Here is a 22,588-nt window from a genome sequence, read left to right as displayed (position 1 = left end):
AAATATTTATACCCTAAGAAAGTCAAGAGAGACGAGAAAGTAGCATTTGCTGTAGAAATACTAACGAAAATTGAAAAATTAGGATAATCAAGATTTAAAAGAGTTAGGTAGGATTGGATTAAAATCATTAACTAAACACTAATTTTTTGTGAATCAAAACCTTTAAGAAAATCTAATCCTCCAATGGAAGAAGCTTTCTGTATAATTTCTACAGTGGAACACCGTGGAATTCTGGATAACCTCCACCGCCCACTGTGGAAAGTTTAATTCGTACACTTGTAAGGACCAGGTTGACTATACCTGCTCTATGAGGAATGTGTTGGCTGCATGGATGTTTCCACAATTTTCTATGTTTGAAACGTGAATACTAGACATTTTCCCCAATGACAACCTTCGAGAAGATATCGGTGGTACTAGTACTAATAAACAAGTACGTAGAAACATCGGTTAGTAGAAATGACTTGTTTATCGTATGCAAACTCTTCTTAAAACATACAGATTAAATACAAAAAATTACTAAGCAATTTAAACGATAAAATAGGGTATCTATTTATAACATTCAAATAGTATAAAATCCATTGAGTAGTATCATAAAGCTTTATCTTTTAACAAAGTAAAATAAATTATTTGATATGATTTGTATTAATTATTAAACACAAAAGTCGGTAGAAAAAAAGCGAGTTTCGGGAAACACTTGAAAAGCTCATGCATCAATAATATTTAATAATTTACTGACGGAAAGAATTTATGTACTTCCAGTAGTAATAAATGCAATGCACACATGCACATTGCATTTTAGAAACATAATTTGCACATTAATAATTGCAACTTTAATCGATGTTCATGTAAAAAGTAAGCGGCTGAAATTTGAGATTGATTTTGAAAAATTAAAATTCTTAAGCTCAAAGTTTAAAATGTAGTAAACTTTTAGTGATCTACTTAACCAAGAACTAAAAATTACCAGAAAGATCAAATAAGCATGTTTATCTTACCAATAGTATTATCACACAGAGCTAAGCATGGATCTTGACAAAGATGATCTCTAGGATTGAAATGCTCATCGCCGACACACAAGGATAGAACAGGCACGCCTTCTGTGCATTTGTAAAATGCTTGGCAATCCGTTGGATGTGGATACATTCCATTGGGATCCAAACACATCGTTGAAATAGTAGTTGATTCCTTGACCTCAGAAACGGTTCCAGATTCCGACAATGTTATAGATGTAGAAGATTGAAAACGTGTTTCCAAATCTGTCTCAGAAGTAGATGTTTCTACGGGTAAAATTGTTACAGTCTCAAATGAGTTTTCATCAGTAAATGACTTTGTTATTGGTTCTGTATTTATCGAGGTATGTATTTCTGACGCTGTTGACTCACTAGACGACAGAGTTTCATATGCAGTGAATTTTGTTACAAAAGTTTCAGTCGAATTCTTAGTCTCCGATGTCACATCAGTGAATTTTGCGGGGGAATCAGTGAACCGCTCTGGAGTCGTTGCTGCAGTAGTAATAGTAGCAGGTTCAGTTTCAATACTCTTTCCGCTAACATCATTTGTAGTATATCCCGTTACATCTTCAGTGATATATTTCGATTCCGACGTCGTTTCAGATGTGGAAGGCTGCGTATGCAAATCTGACATCGTAACAAAAGCAGAGGTTTCACTTGCAGTTTCTGTCATAGTTCCTGGAGTAGCAGATTCAGTGCTAGATGCTGTCACAACAGAAAATGTTGTACTTTCAGCAGTAGATGTTACTATATTTGGCTCTATAATCGTTGACATATTTGTTTCCGATTCTGTAGCTGTACTGGAAGATCCTTGCTGAGAAGGCGCAGTAAATTTTGAAGGAGGATTATGTGTTTCCGATGTCATTTCAGTAAATTCTGTAGTGGAATTTATGAGTCTGTCGGTACTCGTTGGTAATGAGGAAATCTTGACCGATTCAGTTTCAGTTTTATCTGTACTAAAGCCTTTTGTTGTATAACGCGTAATACTCTCAGTTGCAGTGTTAGAGTCCGAGATAGATTTAGTTGTGAAAGGCTCGGTAAATAAATCTGAAACTGTTTTAATTCTATTTTCCGTGACAGTCTCCGGAATAGCAGATCCCGTGCGAGTTTCTGTCACAATCGCAGAAGCTGTGCTTCCAGTAGTAAAACTGAATGATGTTGGTTCTATAGTCGTTGATATATCTATTCCTGATTCCGCAGTAATGCCCGAAGTCCTTTCAAAGGCCGCAGTGAATGTCGTGACAGTTGGCTTCTTTGTTTCCGTAGTTGAATCAATGAACCGCTCCGTAGTCGTTGGTTCTGAAATAATAGTAATAGATTCAGCTGTTTTTCTAATATCGCTTGAAGTGGATTGTGTAAAGCCCTCAGTTGGATTATTCGATTCAGTCACTGTTTCAAGTGTTACAGGCTTGGTATGCAAATCCGATACTGTTTCTGAGGGAGACGTTTCATATCTGGTTTTTGTCACAGATTCTGCAGTAGCAGATTCGGTGCGAATTTCTGTTACGACAGCAGATGTACTTCCAGAAGTAGAAGTGATAATTCTTGGCTCCGTAATCGTTGAAATATTTGCTTCCGAATCCGTAACAGAGTTGGAAAATCTTTGAGAAGTAACAGTGGATTTTGTAACGGAAGTCGCCTTCTCTGTCTTTGATGTCATTTCAATCAATTCTGTAGTGGATTCATTCAATCGTTCGGTAGTTACAGGTACTGAATCACTGACTGTTTCGGTTTCAGTGTTTTCTGTACTAATACTTTTTGTCGTATATTGTGTAATATTTTCCGTTGGAGTGCTCCTTTCTGAGATAGCTGTGAAAGATTTAGTTGGTAAATCTGAAACAGTTTCTTCTTGGCTTACCGTAATTGTCTCTAGATTAGGAGTTTCAGAGCGTGTTTCCGTAACAGTTGCAGATGCTGTACTTCCAGTAGAAATAAATGTTGATTCTTCAGTTGTCGATAAATCTAGTTCTGATTCCTCACTAGTGCTGGAAGTCCTTTCGAAGGGCGCAGTAAATTTTGTAACAATTGGCTTCTTTGTTTCAGTGGTTGTATCAACCAACCGTTCTGCAGTCGTTGGTAGTGAAGTAGTAGTAATTGATTTAGTTTCGGTTTCAGTTTTACTAATACTGCTTGTAGTAGTATCTTGCGTAATATCCTCAGTTGAATTGTCGATTTCAGTGACTATTTCAGATGTGAAACCCTTGGTAAGAAAATCTGTTACCATTTCAGAAGGAGACATTTCACCTCGGGTTTCCGTCACAGTTTCTGGAGTAGTAGATTCAGTGAGTGTTTCTGTCGCAACTGCAGATGCTGTGCTTCCAGTGATAGAAGTGATGGTTACAGGCTGTGTAATCATTGAAATATTTGCTTCCGAATCCGTATCAGTGCTGGAAAATCCTTGAGAAGTAACAGTGGACTTCGCAACGGAAGTCACCTTTTCTGTCTTTGATGTTATTTCAATCAATTTGGTAGTGGCGTCAGTCAATCGTTCGGTAGTTACAGGTACTGAATCACTGACTGTTTCAGTTTCCGTGTTTTCTGTACTAATACTTTTTGTCATATATTGTGTAATATTTTCCGCTGGAGTGCTCCTTTCTGAGATAGGTGTGAAAGATTTAGTTGGTAAATCTGAAACAGTTTCTTCTTGGCTTACCGTAATTGTCCCTAGATTAGGAGTTTCAGAGCGGGTTTCCGTAACAGTTGCAGATGCTGTACTTCCAGTAGAAATAAATGTTGATTCTTCAGTTGTCGATAAATCTAGTTCTGATTCCTCACTAGTGCTGGAAGTCCTTTCGAAAGGCGCAGTGAATTTTGTAACAATTGCCTTCTTTGTTTCAATGGTTGTATCAACCAACCGTTCTGCAGTCGTTGTTGGTGAAGTAATAGTTTCAGTTTTACTAATACTGCTTGTAGTAGTATCTTGTGTAATATCCTCAGTTGGATTGTCGGTTTCAGTGACTGTTTCAGATGTGAAAGCCTTGGTAACAAAATCTGTTACAGTTTCAGAAGGAGACATTTCACCTCGGGTTTCCGTCACAGTTTCTGGAGTAGCAGATTCAGTGCCTGATTCTGTCGCAACTGCTGTGCTTCCAGTAATATAGGTGGTTGTTATAGGCTGTGTAATCATTGAAATATTTGCTTCCGAATCCGTATCGGTGCTGGAAAATCCTTGAGAAATAACAGTGGATTTTGTAACGGAAATCGCCTCCTCTGTCTTTGATGTCATTTCAATCAATTCTGTAGTGGATTCAATCAATCGTTCGGTAGTTACAGGTACTGAATCACTGACTGTTTCGGTTTCAGTGTTTTCTGTACTAATACTTTTTGTCGTATATTGTGTAATATTTTCCGTTGGAGTGCTCCTTTCTGAGATAGCTGTGTAAGATTTAGTTGGTAAATCTGAAACAGTTTCTTCTTGGCTTACCGTAATTGTCCCTAGATTAGGTGTTTCAGAGCGGGTTTCCGTAACAGTTGCAGATGCTGTACTTCCAGTAGAAATGAATGATGTTGGTTCTTCAGTTATCGATATATCTAATTCTGACTCCGCGGTAGTGCTGGAAGTCTTTTCGAAAGGCGCAGTGAATTTTGTAGCAACTGGATTCTTTGCTTCAGTGGTTGTATCAACCAACCGTTCTGCTGTCGTTGGTGTTGAAATAATAGTAATTGATTCAGTTTCATTTTTACTAATACCGCTTTTAGTAGTATATTGTGAAATATCTTCAGTTGGAGTTTCGGTTTCAGCTCTTGTTTCAGATGTGAGAGACTTTGTATGAAAATCTGTTACTCTTTCAGAGGGAGACGTTTCATCTCGCTTTTCCGTCACAGTTTCTAGAGTAGAAGATTCAGGGAGAATTTCTGTCACAACAGCGGATGTTATGCTTTCAGTATTAGAAATTATTGTTGCTGAAGGATTTGCTTCGGAGTCCGTAACACTGCTAGAAGGTCCTTGAGAAGTAGCAGTGAATTTTGTAACGGAAGTCGCATTCTTTTTTTCCGATATCATTTCAGTAAATTCTGTAGTGGTGTTAATGAATTGGTCAGCAGCAGTTGGTACTGAAGTAGGCACTGATTCGGTTTCAGTGTTTTCTCCAGTAATACGTTTTGTCGTATATTGTGAGATACTCTCAGTTGCTGAGTTGATTTCCGAGATAGTTACAGTTTTGAAAGAATCGGTGAATATATCGGACTCTGTTTCAGAAGTAGACGTCTCAGTTTGGGTTTTCGTCACAATCTTCGGTGTACCAGTTTCAGTGAGTGTTTTTGTCGCAACTGCAGATGCTGTGCTTCCAGTAATAGAAGTGATTGTTACAGGTTGTGTAATCATTGAAATATCTGTTTTATAATCCGTAACGGTCTTAGAAATTCCTTGGGAAGGTGCGATGAATTTCGTAATAGATTCTGGATTTACTGTATCCGATATCACATCAGGCAGTTCTGTTGTGAAATCAATGAAACCTTCGGTAGCCATTGACGCTGAAGTGATAGTACTTGACCCATTTTCAGAAGTTCCTCCAATATCTTCTGTCGTAGCATATTGTGTTAGATCCTCACTTACAGTGGTCGATTGTGGAAAAGTTTCAGATATTAAAGACTTGGTGGACAAATCCGATACCAAATCAGATTGAGAAGTTTTACTCTGGAATTCAGTCATAGTCTCTAGAGTAGCAGATTCAGTACTAGCTTCTGTCGCATCTTCTGAAGTAGCAGCTTCAATAGTAGAAGTGAATGTTCCCATATTCGTTGACGCATGTGTTTCTGATCCAGTAGTAATAGTCGAAAAACCTGGAAAAGAGACAGTGGATTTTATAACAGATGTCGGTAGTGAAATAGTCGCTGGTAAGGAAGAAATAATAACCGACCCAGTTACAGTGCTCTCACTAGTTACATTTGTTTTACCTGTACTGCTCGTTTCAGCGGCAGTTTCGGAGGTGAATGGATCAGTGCGCAAATTCGACACTGTTTCATGCATCGAGGTCTCTGATGCAGTCTCGGATACAGTTTTAGTCTGAGTTACTGTCACAGCATCTGAAGAACTAGTTTCAGTGAGACTTTCTGTCACAACATCAGATACAGTACTCGAATCATTAGAATGTGTTGTCGTTAGATTATTTGCTTTAGATTCCGTAACAATGGTAGACGATCCTAGGGCAGATGCAGTGAATTTTGTAACAGATGTCAGATCCTGCGATCTTGCTGTCATTTCAGTAAAATCTGTAGTGGAATCAATAAACTGTTCGGTAATTGTTGATACAAAAGAAACTGTGCTTGATTCAGTTTCAGTGCTCTGTCTGCTAAGCGTAGTATGTTGTGCAATATTATCAGCTGTCCTGCTCAGTTCTGAGCTAGTTTCAGATGTGAAAGATTCCGTATGTAGATCCGGCATTGTGTCCGAAGGAAATGTTTCAGCTGCGGTTTCTGTCACGGTTTCCGGGGTAGAAGCTTCAGTGCGAGTTTCTGTCACAACCACAGAACCTGTATTTGCACTAGTAAAAGGGTTTATTGTTGGCTCTGTAATTCTTAAAGTACTTTTTTCAGATTCCGTAATAATGCTAGAAGTTCTTTCTGTAAATATAGTGAGGTCTGGGATAAAAGTCGGATTCTGCGTTTCTGTTGTCACTTCAGGGAATTCTGTTATGAAATCAAAGACACGTTTTGTAGTAGGTGGTACGGAACTAATATCAACTGACTCAGTTTCAGTAGTTTCTTTACTAAAAGTAGTTCGGATGTCAGCTGCTGTGATAGATTCTGAAGTGAAAGAATCAGAGGGAAAGTTCGTAACCGAATTGGATGTTAATGTTTTAGGTCGAGTTTCCGACACAACTTCATTAGAGGGTGTCATAACATTTGAAGTAGAAGTTTTAGTAATGAGAGTAATTTTTGGTGACTGTGTATTTGTTGATGTTTCCAACTCCGCAGAAGTAGAAGTTTGTTGAGAAGGAGCAGTCGATTTCGTGATAGAAGTCGGATTCTGTGATTTTGATGTCGCTTCAGTTAATTCTGTGGTAGAATCAATGAAATGTTCTGTAATCGTTGGTATAGATTCTGAACTAGTTTCAGATGTAAAAGTCTCCGTACGCAGTTCTGACATCGTTTCAGACACAGAAATTTCAGATCGGGTTTCCGTCGTAGACTCATCAAAATCAGCTGTAGGTTCTGTCACAATTCCAGATGTTGCACTCCTGGAAGTAGAAGTGATCACTGTTGGGTTTTTAACTGTCAACATATCCGTTTCCGAGGTGATGCTGGAAAATTCTCTAGAAGGCGAAGTGAACCGTATAGTAGAAGTTGTTTCAGTGACTTTTGTGGTAGAATCAAGGACAGTTTCTCCAGTCGTTTCCACTGAACTAATAATATCCGCTTCGGTTGGTGTAGTATATTGCGCAACTTCATTTACAGTGCTCCTTTTCGGAGCAGTTTCAGATGAAAAAGGCTCGGTGCGTAAATTAGATACCGAATTAGATACTGTAGTGTCTTCAGTGGAATTTTCGTATGCCGTCTCTGAAGTAAAAGCTTCAGTGCGAGCATTAGTTGAAATCTCCATTTCTGGTCCCGTACTAAAGCCGGAAGATCTTACAGGAAGTGCAGTGAATTTTGTTGCAAAAGTTGTTGTAGAAGCTGGAGTTTCTGATGATATTTCAGTGAATTTTGTGGTCAAATCAATATGTCCTGAATTCGTTGATATTATATTGGTAGCAACCGATTCATTTTCCTTTATTTCTTTAGCAATATCGTTAGGAGTATATTGTGCATTTCCTTCAGTAGCAGTGCTCAATTCTGAGGCAGTTTCAGATGTAAAAGATACAGTAGGAGAACTCGATGCCGAATCCGAAGTTATATCGTTTCGAATATCAGACACAGACTGAAGGGTAGCAGTTTCAGTATTGCTGTCATTGGTACTTATAATACTTTCAGTGGTAAATATAACGCTTATTGGATTAGAATCTATGATATTGCTGTCATTGGTACTTATAATACTTTCAGTGGTAAATATAACGCTTGTTGGATTAGAATCTATGATATCACTGTAGGTTGAGGTATCTTGACTACCTGTTGTGCTAATTAGGGATGCATCTTTGGAAGGTGATGTTAATTTTGTAACAGAGGTGTCAGAATTTGCAAATGGATCTTGAGTTTCTGATGTCAAAGTAATGAAATTCGTAGTGATATCAAACCCATTATCTGCTGTCTCGTTTATTGCATCAGTACCAACGCGTTCCTTTTCAGAATTATCGGTAATCTCCATTGAAGGTACATTTGTCATAATTTCAGATCTGCCTTCAACTGCAGTGGTCCCAGTAGGCGTTTCTTCAGGTGCAGTTGTAACATTAAAGTTAACAGGTAAATTCGATGTATCTTTTATTTCATCAGAATTTGTTTTTTGAGTCTGATTTATATGCAGTGTAGATAATTCTACAATGTCATGAGATATTGTTGATGAATCCTTTGTGTATACAGAGTTATCGTTTGCAGTAGTATCATCAAAGGATAATTCTGAGTCTGTAGATCTATAAACAACTGATACTGGAGATGTTGATTTTACTGAGCTGTCAATAATGCGAGAACTGGTAGTTTCTTGAGAAAAATTGTCTTCAGACTTTATGAATTCAGTTGGAGAAGTATGGATTGTACTTTTGGAGATATCATCCATCGAAGTTGATTTTGATTCAGGCGTCACATGTTCTGTAATCTGGCCGTTCTCACTGGAAGTCTTTTCTGAATCAAAATAAGACTCACTTTCCCCTGTAGTAATCGCAGATGAAATTTCCGTTACTGTTGATTCTCCTGTAATAACAGAACTTAAAGTTGACGATACTGATAAAGTGGATTCTGAATTTACTGGTGTTTTATATGGCATTGCGGTAAACGTAATACTTTCAGATGTTGAAACAGACTGGACATCCGTTTCTAAATCATTTTCCGACGTTTCTTCTTTAGTTGCAGGATATGTTTCTGAAGTGGTTTCGCTAGCCTTGTCACTAAAGAAGTACTTTGTTACGGTACTCATGACTGTTGTTAACAGATCTCGTTCTGTCTGTGTGAAGGAAGTAGAAGTTCCATCTTCACTAGTTATATTGTCAGGCATTGCAGTGCTAGGCTGCGAGAAAGTACCATTTACAGGTATTCCTGTTAAGGCCATGCCATCAGTTGATTCTGGTAGAGAATACGATTCAGAAGGTGTTACCGCATCATCACCAATTGTGTTTCCACTAAATTCTGCTTCAGAAGTAAGTATCATAGTAGTTCCTCTTTCATTTTCGTCGAAATCATTACCTGTATTTCCATCCATGAATGTACTTTGCCCGATGACACTTGTTATTTCTGATGTAGGATATAAAGTTGATTCTTCGCTTTCAATATTTATTTCTTCCTCTGTCGTAGAAGAAAGAATTTCATTATCGTCTTCCAGGTCACTACCTGAAGATAGGTAATAAGCTGTTATGGTTGGAGACGATGTGTCGTAACTTGGCGTTATATCTAAAAAAGAAAAAAAAGATGTCGTTTTAACAAATTGCGTAAATTTCGTTTTTACTGAATGGTTTTTTTATAAAATATTTACAATAAATTCATTTCTGTCCCCTACATGTGATTAAATGATTATGCTTACTTTGTGATATAACTTTACACTAGTCATTATGATTAAATTCTATTTTCGAAAACTTTCAACTATTTACATTTTTAGTTTTGCTTCCGATAAAAATTTTTTTAGTAGCATTTGAATGTACCTTATTAAAACGTATTTTTACCAAACATATGACCAAACCTTGAAATGCATTTGAAAAGTGCATGATATTTCAGCACTTGCTTAACATATTAAAATACGTATCAGGCATCTATGGCTCAATTTTTTAATACACTCTTTTGCAAAAAAAAATCAAAGCAACAAGGACTTTTGAGATAGTGACGAAATTTGGTATGTAAAAACATCTTGATCGAGCATGCAAATGATCAAAGGTTCAATATAAATGAACAGGAATTGCGATCATAGCACGCAATTTCTAGTGCGCAGTTCGCAAGGTATAAAACCAGTAACAGAGGCGGAAGATTTATCGTTTTTATTGCTGCCATTGCAATACCGTAAAGAATCAACTAAAGATGCCATTAGGACGATATCGAAAACCTTACAGACAACAAAACGACTTGTAGGGTTGCGTGAAGCCGGGGGGTATATCGAGCATTAGGCCGCCACCTGCAGCGTACAGACACTTCTGTGCAGAGATATTGGCAGCAATAGTTGCTACAAGGAAATTGCCGATGAAACGAAGGCCCTGGAAGGCCAAAGGTCACAAATGCGAGGCAAAATAGGATGATTGTTCGCCAGGCCCGACAACGGTATCACTGTCGTCTATTGAACGCACTACAGCCACGTCCATACCTCCCGTGGTACAGTCCACCATCTCACGGCGCTTGTCTGAGGCGGGGTTACGCTCACAGAGGCCTTTAAGATGTTTGCCTTTGACCCCACAACATCGGCGGAGTCATCTGAAGTCGTGTCGCAGCCGCTCATCATGACTGCCCTCAGACTGCCATCGTCTAGTGTTCAGCGATGCATCCCGCTTTGTGAAGGAGGAAGCAGATGACCACCGTGTTCGTGGCCAGCGTCCCCAATCAGCCTTTATTTTACAAAGACATACAGCCATAACCCCTGGTGTGATGGTGTGGGGCGCTATTTCTTATGACAGTAGATCTATAATCCTCCTCCGTACATCTTTAAAAGCTCAACGATATATTGATACATTCCTGCGGCCGGTTGCACTACCTTTTATGGCACGTCATCCTGAGGACATTTTCCAACAAGATAATGCCAACTCACATACCGCTCGCATATCTCTGGACTGTCTCCGTGCGTTTGATACTCTTTTATGGACAGCAAGGTCACCAGACGTTTCACCAATCGCGTATGTCTAGAACATGGTAGGCCGCCAGATTCGGGCACTACAAAATATAGCAGATCTGGAGCGAAAACTGATGAATGTCTGGCAGAATGTGTCGCAGGATGACAGTAGGAACCTCTACCACTCCTTGCCTCGATGAATTCAAGCATGCATTGCCGCCAGGGGCGGTTCGACCAACTACTAATATGAACATTCAATGGGTGATTGTGAGCCGTGAGCAGGTACTAGAACCTTGATTTTTTAATCATTTTATTATCTGTATATGAGTTACACACATATTCAATTTCATCAAAAACAGCCACATCCTTCATGGTGTTTCGATTTTTTTGCAAAAGAGTCAATTTGTTATTCAGTTTGAACATCTGAAAATTCATAAGACTAAGTTCATATTCTGCACCATGGAGATAGAAATATATACTGCATCTATACAACAGAATAATATACTCTATCTTTATTTTAAAAAGCTTTGTTAAGAATACGGTTTATTATTTATATTTTTCAACTTTGTTCTATACAACAAATTATAAATATTTAATATTACTCGATGTATACAAGTGCAAGAGTTATGACAAGAAATGCATGATACTGACAAGTGAGGTTTTAATATATGTAATATATAGCTTTGTTTAGAGAAATTTGTTAACTTGGATGGAGCTCTTAGAATTCAATAAACTCCAAAATGCAAAAACAAAAATGTATTAAGCCATAAGTATAGCTTTAGGTAACGTTGATATTAGTTTCGTTTAACAACCTGAATTGCAAAGAAAATGCGTGTAAACACACTTCTGCCGAGTGCTCCCTAATACTTAACCACATGGTCGTGCTTATAAGCCATGAACAATCCCCATATGAACTCAATGTATATATATATTTCAGAAATGTTAGTATCAATACATTCAATATCTATGCACATATATTTCGGTAAATTTCTAAATTAACATTCATATTCTTAAAAATGTCATATTTGGTAATGCATTTTACTGACGAATTCTACTCTGCAGTAATAATATTTAACAAAATTAAACTTTAGTTCCTTTAAATTGAGTCTGAATAAGAAAACTCAAGATGTGAAACACTTCAACAGACTTAACCGTAGTTATATGGTAAAATAGTTGCGTAAAGATATTCAGAAACAATTTAAAATTTATCTTTTGTTATAAGTAAGCTGATTAGTATTTGATTCTTAATGCTCTCAAATTCTTAGGTCTATAAATTAAAATGGCTTTTATAAGCAGAACGTTAAGTATGTGCACTTTAATTATTCATTTTAGCCTTTGCGACATATTAACCGATACAAATAAAATAGAATTTATCTTGAAATTAATTTGGCAATAACGTTTACAATAACTTATTTAACAAAGAGTCGCTAACAAGTATTTCAGTAATATGTACCGGAAATCACACACTTCGAGATTAACTATATTGTAATAGCAATTCAATGAATATTACTCTTAATATTTGTCGCTTGGTGTCTCACTTTATACTTAATTAGTTGATCACCCTACATACTCCATACAAAAAAGTTCTAATGAAAAAAGTACTAAAAAGTAAATGTTCTAATGCAAAGCCACCTTATTCATAGGGTTTTCTTTTTCCATAAAGCAACAATTTCAAAAATGTAGATTCAACTTTAATATCACTCCTTCTAATCAGACCAAAGAATCTTCCATTTTATTGCTTTGTACACCTTTCAATTACTGTGAAATCAATCATGGGTATGATTTATCAAATGTAACAGCAATGAGTGGTATGTAGATTTTAGCCTCTAATTGTTCTTGCTTAATACTTTTTATAAATACTTATACTTGCTTAATACTTTTTATAAATGTAAATTTCCTTAAGTGAGCATATACAGAATGTTTTTATTACTAGTCATTCACTGATAGTTTGGTGTTCTTAAAGAACCACATTATCAGGTTTTTCAAGCACTAGAAAGAACTAAAGATAATTCATCTAGGAAATTTTAAAATAGAAAAAAAAAGTTGAATATTCGTTGGAAAGAATCATTTCCTACCAGGCTCGAAATATTTTCCTTTTTTTTTAATTTAGGTAATATACATTTATCCTCTGCGAATAAAATTTTTCATTTTATCCAGAAGAACGTTTATGTTTGAATGAAACTTTGTTAAATAGTTTGATTTTGTGATATTTGGTTTCCAGTTTCATGTGAAAAATTCCATTAGGTACAACTTACTAAATTTTCACAGTTTTAATGGCATACAAAAAGAAAATTCCGATTCCTAACTTGTAATTTGTTTCGGATTTTTTCCGTTAAAAGACAGCACACGCCAAACAATTTGCTATAAAAGGTTACATGTAGCAGATGTGGTCTGTTGGCTGTTGTCAAATTAAATGTTTTGGTGTTACTTCTTATAATTTTGTTTGTATTTTCAAAGAACTGTCAATAAAAAGTTTCTTAGAATATGTCATTATTTCTTACTGAAACAACTAATCTAAGCAATATAGTATTTATGTTTAGAAACATTTTGCCATGTTGGAAAAGAGCAGACGACGATAATGTTGTCTCGTTAAAGTTCGAATTTATTCAATACATGTTTTCAGGAAATATATTTGTAAGTATATATATCTGCACATTTATAATAACGGAACAAATCCTATGTTCATATAGTGTTTTACTTTTCGGCCTTCAAAAATTTACGAACAATATAACATAAGAAAAGGTACATTTGGTCACAAAATTGCTTTTTAATGGTTTACGGGCTTCCGTTTTCCTTGCATTCTCGTAATCATGCATATTCGCTGCTTCGTGTTTTGCAATGCAGATGCATGAATATCCCCTAAAACGCTTTTCGTTTTTCTTCAATCTAGAAATGTTTTTTTAAAGTTTAATAAAACAATTTCTTTACAGAAAGTAATTTTCCGAACAAAAGCAGACAAGAACTATATTTGGCCACTTACCACAAGTCACGTCTTCAGCATAATCACAAGTAAGTGTTTCAGGGTTCATCAGCAGTCCCTCCGAACACTGTTCGACGTAGGCTATTCCATCTTCACACCGATAGTATTGAGAGCAACTCGTATTACTCGGATAGATGCATGAACAATTATTGCTTTCACACACTATATCGTCAGAGCGAACGCCGGTCTGGTATGGAGGCAAGTCCGTTGCTCCAGCTAATTAGAAGGAGAAAAGTAATGAAAAGATTATTCAAATTTACGTCAGTTTGATACATGATCAGCGTTACTGTAAACTCTTTTAAACATCATAAACAGAATTTTATGCGTCACTTTTCTTCATCCTTTTTAAATGCTTAAATATCAATTTCTTGGGATTATGCGCGTAAGAAATACGTTCGACTTTTAAAATAGTTGAAGTCTTTATATGGAAGTGAAAAAAAGCAAAATTTACGTAATAGTTTCGTTAACTTAAACTAATAATACGAATTCCCTCATAAGCGAACTAGTTTAGGAAGATAAAGAGGTACTATTCCGTTTTGAGGACCGTAAAACAATTGCAACGAAAATGTATGCGCAAAAGCGCCAAATCTAGCAAACGCGCATCATCAGATGGTCTCATCAGATGAAGCTGGTTCATTTGAATACACGCGACTTTGCTCATTCAGGCTTGTAGTATTAGAAATTTTTTTCTTCCTCGGAACAATTAAAAAGAGAAACCACTTTCTTTAAATTTGAAGCAACAATTTACCTATGGTTTTTCGAAATTCAGTATCTTTTTATCACTTCACGTGAGATCCAATTTAATTACTTTTGAAAAGCTTTGTGTAAAGGTCATATAGGTTATTTGCATATTACGGCATTCAAAAGTTCTTTAAACTGTTGGTAAAAAATTAAAAGCGTATAGTAACAGCAAAGTTTAATGTTGAAAGAAAAATGGAAAATATATTTTAAAGTCAGATTGCTATTATCATTCAGTGATCATTATTTTGAGAAAATAAAGTGTAAAAATCATTTTCGTCCTTTTCCCAAGTCTGAAGAATCATGTTAATTTCTTGAAGAGTATATTCCATCTAAATTCTTTAGCTGAAAAATGTAGCCATTTGACAATATTTATGGTTAGCTGCAAATTAAAATTATGAGGTAAATAAAATAAAAGGTATATGAGAATTAAAATTTCTTTATGAAACAAAATTTACATTTACCCTAAAGTCAGTGTCCAGCAGATGCGCCCTATCATCCCTGAGAAGTTAATGCTTGTACAACCCATCTTTTCGCGAACATTTTATATGTCAGCCCTCACTTCTTATACGAGCACTATTTTTGTAAAACAAGTTGCGAAATCCTGCAACATATGCGAAGAGTTTCCGACTGAAATTCGATCTCAAAATATGAAAATACTTCAGCAGTTCCTAAAGTGTTGAGAGAACTTTGTTTCGGCTTTATTATTATTTACAACACAACGAGTTCATGCAAAATTTGAGATAAACTAATGCTTATCTAATGTAACTTCTCATTATTCATCAAACTCGAAATTGAGCTTCTGAACTCTCAAGTAGTAGTAATTAGTGCAGTACAAAAAAGCCAATGGTGCTGTTTTCACGGAAACCCTCTACTTAAAATAATCCCTCTGTCTTATTGTTTTAACACAATATGATCTACAGTTCAGCTTTCTCGATATAAAAACGGATTGAGAAGGATATTTTATAATTTTAGTCAGAAAGTAGCAGAAATTTGCATTGGCAGATCTTTGGATTGGCTTCTACTTATTGTAAGTATTCAGGAAAAAATGAAACCTATTCAATTATGTGTTTCCCCTTGGATGGAAATAAACGTTAAATAATATTTACACACTAGACCCTCTGCACTTATTCCAGACTTCCAGTCAAGGACAGGGTTATTTTAGGAACCGCCAATACATAATGTTCTGATTTTAATATAGAAAGTATGATAAAGCAGAGAATAATTTGATAGTATTCTGAATCTGAAGCTTAGATCCGCATATATTTCATTGGCCTACGAGGAAATCAAATTCTGATCATTGCTGAACCTACATCCGGGAAATTCTATTCTTGTATGGTGACTCAAACATTACATTAAGACTTATAAAGAGGCCTCTAGTTGCCGAGCGCTAAAGTCACTAAACACTAATAGTTCGACCTGAGTAGAGTGCTGGCGAACGGATAGCTGCATAGACGTTTTTGCGGTTTTTCCCATGTAACGTTAATCGAGTCCGTTCCCCTTAAAAAGAGCTCCACGAAGGCATCTCTTCCCTTAGTAAGTTTGCCCTCGAAGTAAACCAAACCATTTCTTAAAGGCTGGTTTCTGCATTATGCAGAATGCTGGCACTTTCACTAAGATTGAGCCAGCAGAACTTTAATGGTGGACCATAGGTTTGCGACTTATGTTATATACATGTATAAGATAAGCAGATTAAAATTCATGAATCATTATTCAATTTAAGAAATACTTCCTTTTTCGCAAAACAAAAGGTAGCGTTAAAAAACACCTGTAAGATTTTATTGTATAGGATGACTGGTTTCTTTAAAATGAGTATAAAACGTGTTAATAGTTATCAAGGTGGATGAGTGCACTTTTCTCAACTTTAAAAGTAGATCTAGAAAACTAATTGTACATACATACTAGCGCATAATCCAAAGTCACGTCTGAAGGCAATCTAAGCGAACTTCATATTTTCTAAGCCTTTGCATTCAAAATATTAATATTCAGATATTTCAGAATCTTTCCAATATATCTTCAACTAAGAATAATGCTTTGGGTGGAATCGGTGAATTTATATTGTTATAGTAAATAGATAATTACTAAAATATTGATCACAACAAAGACAGAAAAATAGGTCCGAGAGAATTTGAGAAGTATTTTCCCAAGATCATCTCCAAAAATTATCTCTCGGCTATCTTATCTACAATATTCAAAATTAATTGGATAAAAGTTAATACACATTGTTAATACTTCCGAGCTGTACTAATAAAGCTTATAAGAGATGCAAAAGGTAAGCACTTCTTTATAACAATTTTGCTGAAAATTAACTAATTGCTAGTGGATTGAAATACACGTATGAACGAAATGTGCTGCAGTGTAAAAATTATCTTTTAAGTCTATTTCTTTAAAAATTCGGAAATTTTGACTTAACGTTTGTGCATTTAAAATATAGAATGAAACTTAGCAAGAAAGTGTGTAAGCTTTTATTAATAAGATCGAAATTTTCTTTATTTTAGTCATAGTCTGCAATTTTTTCTCGGTTTTTAAATTGTACGATGTTTACAAGTAAGTCTGTATTAATATCAAATTCTGCAATTAGTCTTAAACTGTAACCAAGCTGAAATGGACTAATAATTTGAAATAAATGGAATGCACGAACTAAAGTTTATTGATTAAATTAATATTCTGTCCGAAGTCTCTAGAACAATTTTAATAAGCATCCAAACTGAGTAAAGAAAGACACATTTATTTGCAGAATAAGTGACCCTATATAACTTTGTTTCAATGAAAGTGTTTTTTTGTTAAACTTCATTCGCTTTGAAGAAATGTTACTGAAATAACTCGATGTCACTGAAGTTTCTGACCAACTGCAATGTCGTCCAGACGGTGTAATGGTTAGTTAAGCCTGCTACGTTACCGAAAGCCTAGGTTCGAATCCCAGAGAAGACATGGACGTTTCTAAATTTATAGTGTCAGTGCGACACTTTAAATACGCGCAGAGCCGAAAAGTTTTCTCGTGTGGATTGGTAGAAGAGAAATGGGATGCCCTCCTTCAAAATTGGTGGAAAATAGAAATCCAACCTCTCTTTGAGTAGGCTCTGGCAACCATTGTTCCATGTAATATGGATAAGGTTCCAAACCACCAAATATGTAAGCTTATTCATATTTCTCCAAATGCAGATATAAACAAACTAGAAAATTAGGTTATTAGGGGAAAAAAAAAAGAAAAAAAAAATCTATTTCTTTTTTTTTCATTTTCTCGCTGACGTTCATTTAATCCGCAGATTTGTATTAAATCCAGGAAATTTTTTTTTCTACCAGAATAATTATAGAAGCAGTGTTTTAAATATACAGAAATTATTAGTCCAAAGGTGCTTTGTCCCTGAAGGACTATTGTTTTCGTTTTGTGATTTTGCGTTGAATCACTATAAATGTTCGTTTCACTTTTCAAACTGTTGCCACCAAATATTAGTCCTGCATTATATTTGGAGAAATTAAATAATGAAAACTCTGCATAAATGTATGTATATTTCTCGCATTGTGATAAAATAACGGTACATAGAGCCATCGAATTTTGAATGACGTAATCCTACTGCGAATATGGGCATGTGGAAGGTCAAATTTGAAATTGGTTTTATTATCGATTTCATATTTTGTAAACCTTTAATGAATTTTTGAGTAACAAACTCAACGATTTAAAAGCGAACATGATATTTAATAAATAAAGGTAATACACAAAACGTTAAAAAACGTCTCTTTGAACGTAATTTAAAATCTGAAACACCTTTCAGATATTTTTTTAACATAAATTTATAGGGCAATTCTGAAGATAATTATTAGATAAACAGAGAATATGAGAGCTATCTGCCTGAGAAAAAAAACTTAATGATTTACATTACACATGAAGGAAACCACTGAAATCCATGCACCCACCAGCCCATTGGGCGGGTTTTGAAACTACAGATGTTCAGCGCTTTTATCTGCTCGCTCATTGGTGGGCCGTAAATTTTGAAGCAAAATCTCCTATAGAGGTTAGTTTACAACATAAAATTATCACTCAAAATAGCATTAGGCAATGTGAAAAGGAGTGAAATATAAAAAGCGATTCGTCTAATTCGTGTGTTGTTGTTAATTGCGATAAAGCATTTAAGACGGCTTTCTCCGGTATTTATGTTTCACACAAATAAATCATGGAAATATTCGGTACTGTTCTGTTGTCAGGGCCGAGTCCAGAATCGTGTGTATAATGCATTGTATTTATGTACGTACACAACTACATACGCACTATATATATATATATATATATATATATATATATATATATATATATGCGCGTATACACTTATATACGCACATACATGCATGCACTTCTGAATCCGGTCCTGATAACAGAAGAGTACCAGATATTCATACAGGCACTAAGAATTGTCTAACCTGTAACAAATTACCACAATTAGACGGGGTTTACCCACATGGCCACTAAACAAGGTCTAGCTTCTTGAGAAATTATGAATAATCAGAGATTATAAAATAATGCATATATTCATTTTTTAAATGTTTTAACTTTGCGAAAGAAGTGTAAAACTTCAGTTTTTTAATGTATCAACTTACCGTCTGAACAAGCCACTGAGGCGTTTCTGTCGCAAGTCCTTTTATAACGATCAAAAAGTAGTCCATCTGGACAACTAACAATCTCCGAAATTCCATTTTGACAAATCATGTACGTCGTGCAATCATCTGGATTTGAGAAAACTCCAACTTTGCCTTGGCATGGATCCTCCTGTCCAACTTCTTCAGAAACAGCTGAAAAGTAAAACTGATGTTAAATTTTCAGTAGGTAATACGAATTACAGATGAGTTTAGCAAACAGCCTTTGGCATCTACAATTAAAGAACAATCTACATGAATGTATGCCTTTTTTCTCACAATATGACAAAACAAAGGTGCGTAGAGCCATCAGATTTTGAATAACGTAGTTCCTTATTGTGTATGCCATATTTTTTAAAATTAAAGAATTTTTGATTAAAAATTCAACAAATTCAAAGCGATCAGTGGCAATACTGTAGGAAATAAAACATTTTTAACTCCAGAGCGCGAGATTGTCTATCGGAAATTCTTAAGATATGCTGTTTTTAAATATTTTATCCCAAAGGGACATTTTCCCAAATGCTCTCAAAACCTGCATGTATTTGTAAGTGAAAAAAACGCTCTTTGGGAGTAATATGAAATCTGAAGGATTTCAGACATTTTTAGTCATACATTCATTATGAAAGGAAAATACGTACTTGCGTATTTACGGTCGTAAAAGCTTAATACGGTCTTACGGCCGACAATGCTAAGTTTTCTGCCTTGCTGGTTTTGAAGCACAAAGACAAGAGAATAGATACAGGAATTTTTCAGCGGAAACAAGCGCGGAGAAAATGTGTTTTACGTTCACTTTACCCTTATTATTATATCGCCCTTAATGAGAAAGACATTCTTCGCCTTTACGCATAGAAGAAACTCTTTGCCATCAGACAAGAGCAAAGTTCAGTCAGCGCTGACCTAAACCGCAAGTAATTTCTGTAAATGTTATTGACGTTTTAAAATACTTTTGGTAGCCATGATAGTTGTTAGCGTTGCTGGAGCGTCAAAGAAGGCTTGGCTGCTCGCAACTGTATAGTGTCTTTAAAGCATGGGGGTACCTCAAATATACGAATAGCTGAAAGTCCACTCGAAAAGTTTGTGATAATGAGTAGAGTTGGGGAGGCCATTGCACCAGACTCCCTAGGGGATTCTCTAAAACTAGAAGCGAATGGGAAAATGCGGCCTTTAAACAAGGCTTCGTTCTGACGACGGTTTTAAATTTTCTGGAAAGTCGGTATACCTACTAAGTATCGACGGTTTTGTCGTCATAAAGCATTCTGGTTTAAGGCACAAGGATCATTAAGTCCATTTAGACTTGTTTAACAGGGTTTAAGCTGTAGTCACTCAGGGAAGTTTCGCATGCAATAAATGTGTATTTGACTTAGAGAAACCGTTGATCGACTCGGATTAGGCATCCTATGACTTTAAAACCTCTATGTGACCATGATAACTACATATGTAACCCCGTGCTTCTCACTGTGATGAAATTCGCAGACATTCTGATGTTGCTATAGCACAATACAAATGTTTTTAAAAGAAATGAAAATTACTTAACAAAGCTGAGAAATTATTTAAAAATTGTAATTGCTAAAAAAATTTAAAAACTGCATGTTCAAAACATGCACAAAAGCTAATTGGTACTTTCATATTAGCGCAACACCTCGGAGCAATTTTGTGATTTTTTACACATTAAAATGTAAAAGATACATATCGTGTGCTAGCTGATGATTTTCGAGCCTTTTTTGAAATGATTCCCCAATTATCGATATTTATCCGAAGTCAGTAAACATTCAGTACATGAAAAGAAAACAGACTTTAGCTATTTAAAATAAACCTTAATTATTAAGTAAAGATTGCGGAATACATTAAAAAATAAAACTTATTCGTTTTCAAATCTTCCTGCTATTTTTCTGCGTTATTCTTCTCCCCAAGTATAAATCCATCTGCTTTTTGCTCCAGAAAATATCAGAGAATTGCGGGGACTCGGCTTCGTGCAAATCTCGGTAGCAGCGCTATCTAGAAAACGCATTTCCTTGTTGCTCTCTTTCGAAAATTTTCAGCAGAATTCTGCATTTCTGAAGAAATTTTATTGCAGTTTCTATTGTTGCTGGAAAATTCCATAAGTTCATACTTTAAGACAAAAAATATCACGATTTATTTATAAAACTCATTGGGACATGGAATACAACAAAAAAAGAACACATACGAAAATGATGACGTTGCTTAGCTGAAGGACGTATGAACACGGTTGTCAGAATAATAGTAATAAGCATGGGGGCCAGAATTTGGCATTTTTGAAAAACTGGCGATTTCTACTAAGGTGGTTGCGATACCACGTAACGACCAGTTGATTTTGCTTTTCATATCATTTAACAAATGTGGACTTGCATGCTATTTAAAGTGCGTGAATTTCTTGTCATGGCAAAACAAATTTACTATCTTCACTTGCGGAAAATGCTCATAGCAACGGGGCGCAAGCAATCCAGTGATAAAATCTCTTACAACTTGAATAAATACACATTCTCTATATGGCACCAATTTCTGTAGAATTGTAGCAAGTTTTTCCCTCCATTTGGCACTACTGGTTTGAAATGTTAATTTTAAATATATGATTTTATATTTTGTATGAACTTCTGAGAATTCTTGAACCAATAAATCTGTCGTAACTAATTTAAACTATAATCCGAATAAATCTTACTAATTGTTCTATTTTTAAGTCGTTATGAATTCATTAACCAGTGAAATTTGTCGTACCAATGAATGACCGCAAACCATTACCTCCGAAACTGACATTTAACAACTTGAATATGGATACTGAATTGTAATATTTTCTACAATGATCACTTCTTAACTTATCGAGCCATCAAACACGTTTATTCCGGATTATGAAAAAATCTTAGTTTTCGATATTAGCGTAAAATACTTTTAAATACTATGAAAATTAAGAAAATGCATCTCTAAACTGAAATTTACAAAACACAATTTATAAATTTCTGAACAGTAAGTATTACTCGTATCTCAGCGGAACATAATATAAAGTATATATTTTCATTTGTAACACTTCGTAGCATTCATAGATTACGTATACTTTTTTATTCTGATGCTGTATTAAGTTAATATAAACATTAAAATATCGTCGTTCCTCGATTCCAATTACAAGATTTATAAGCTTGATGAGACGGTTCTTCGTAATCGTTTAATACCCCCAAAAAAGTAACAGCAGGCGAGTTGGTAAAAAACTGACACTAAATTGAAATGCATCTTTATTAGACAACCAAAATCTGATTCAATAATCAGCCCAAAGGGGCTTTTATCTCTGAAGTATTGTTTTCGTTTTGCGATTTTGCGTTGAATCAATATAAATGTCCGTTTCACTTTTCAAACTTTTGCCACCCAATGTTAGAATCCTGCATTATATTTGAA

The 22,588-nt window shown here is 35.4% G+C and overlaps 1 protein-coding gene and 1 long non-coding RNA gene across 3 annotated transcripts in view; one reads left to right on the top strand and one right to left on the bottom strand.

Moving 5' to 3' along the window:
* The window catches only part of LOC146997150 (uncharacterized), a 145,468-nt gene that overhangs the window by 6,872 nt on the left and 116,008 nt on the right, over positions 1-22,588 (top strand). The gene's annotated exons all lie outside the window — the stretch shown is intronic.
* LOC118188484 (uncharacterized) overlaps positions 1-22,588 on the bottom strand; it is a 94,496-nt gene that overhangs the window by 21,500 nt on the left and 50,408 nt on the right. For both annotated transcript variants that reach the window (XM_085816798.1, XM_085816799.1), the window contains exons 4-6: positions 19,151-19,342; positions 13,820-14,035; positions 993-9,482 (exon numbers count right to left, since the gene is read on the bottom strand). In XM_085816798.1, coding sequence (XP_085672924.1) covers positions 993-9,482; positions 13,820-14,035; positions 19,151-19,342 — 8,898 coding nt within the window. The remainder of the gene's footprint in view (positions 1-992; positions 9,483-13,819; positions 14,036-19,150; positions 19,343-22,588) is intronic.

The sequence above is a fragment of the Stegodyphus dumicola genome, chromosome 5 (genome assembly GCF_044657685.1).
Source record: "Stegodyphus dumicola isolate Sdum_Otavi_A_Nest chromosome 5, ASM4465768v1".
Taxonomy (NCBI): domain Eukaryota; kingdom Metazoa; phylum Arthropoda; class Arachnida; order Araneae; family Eresidae; genus Stegodyphus; species Stegodyphus dumicola.
This window is presented reverse-complemented; position numbering and strand designations above follow the sequence as displayed.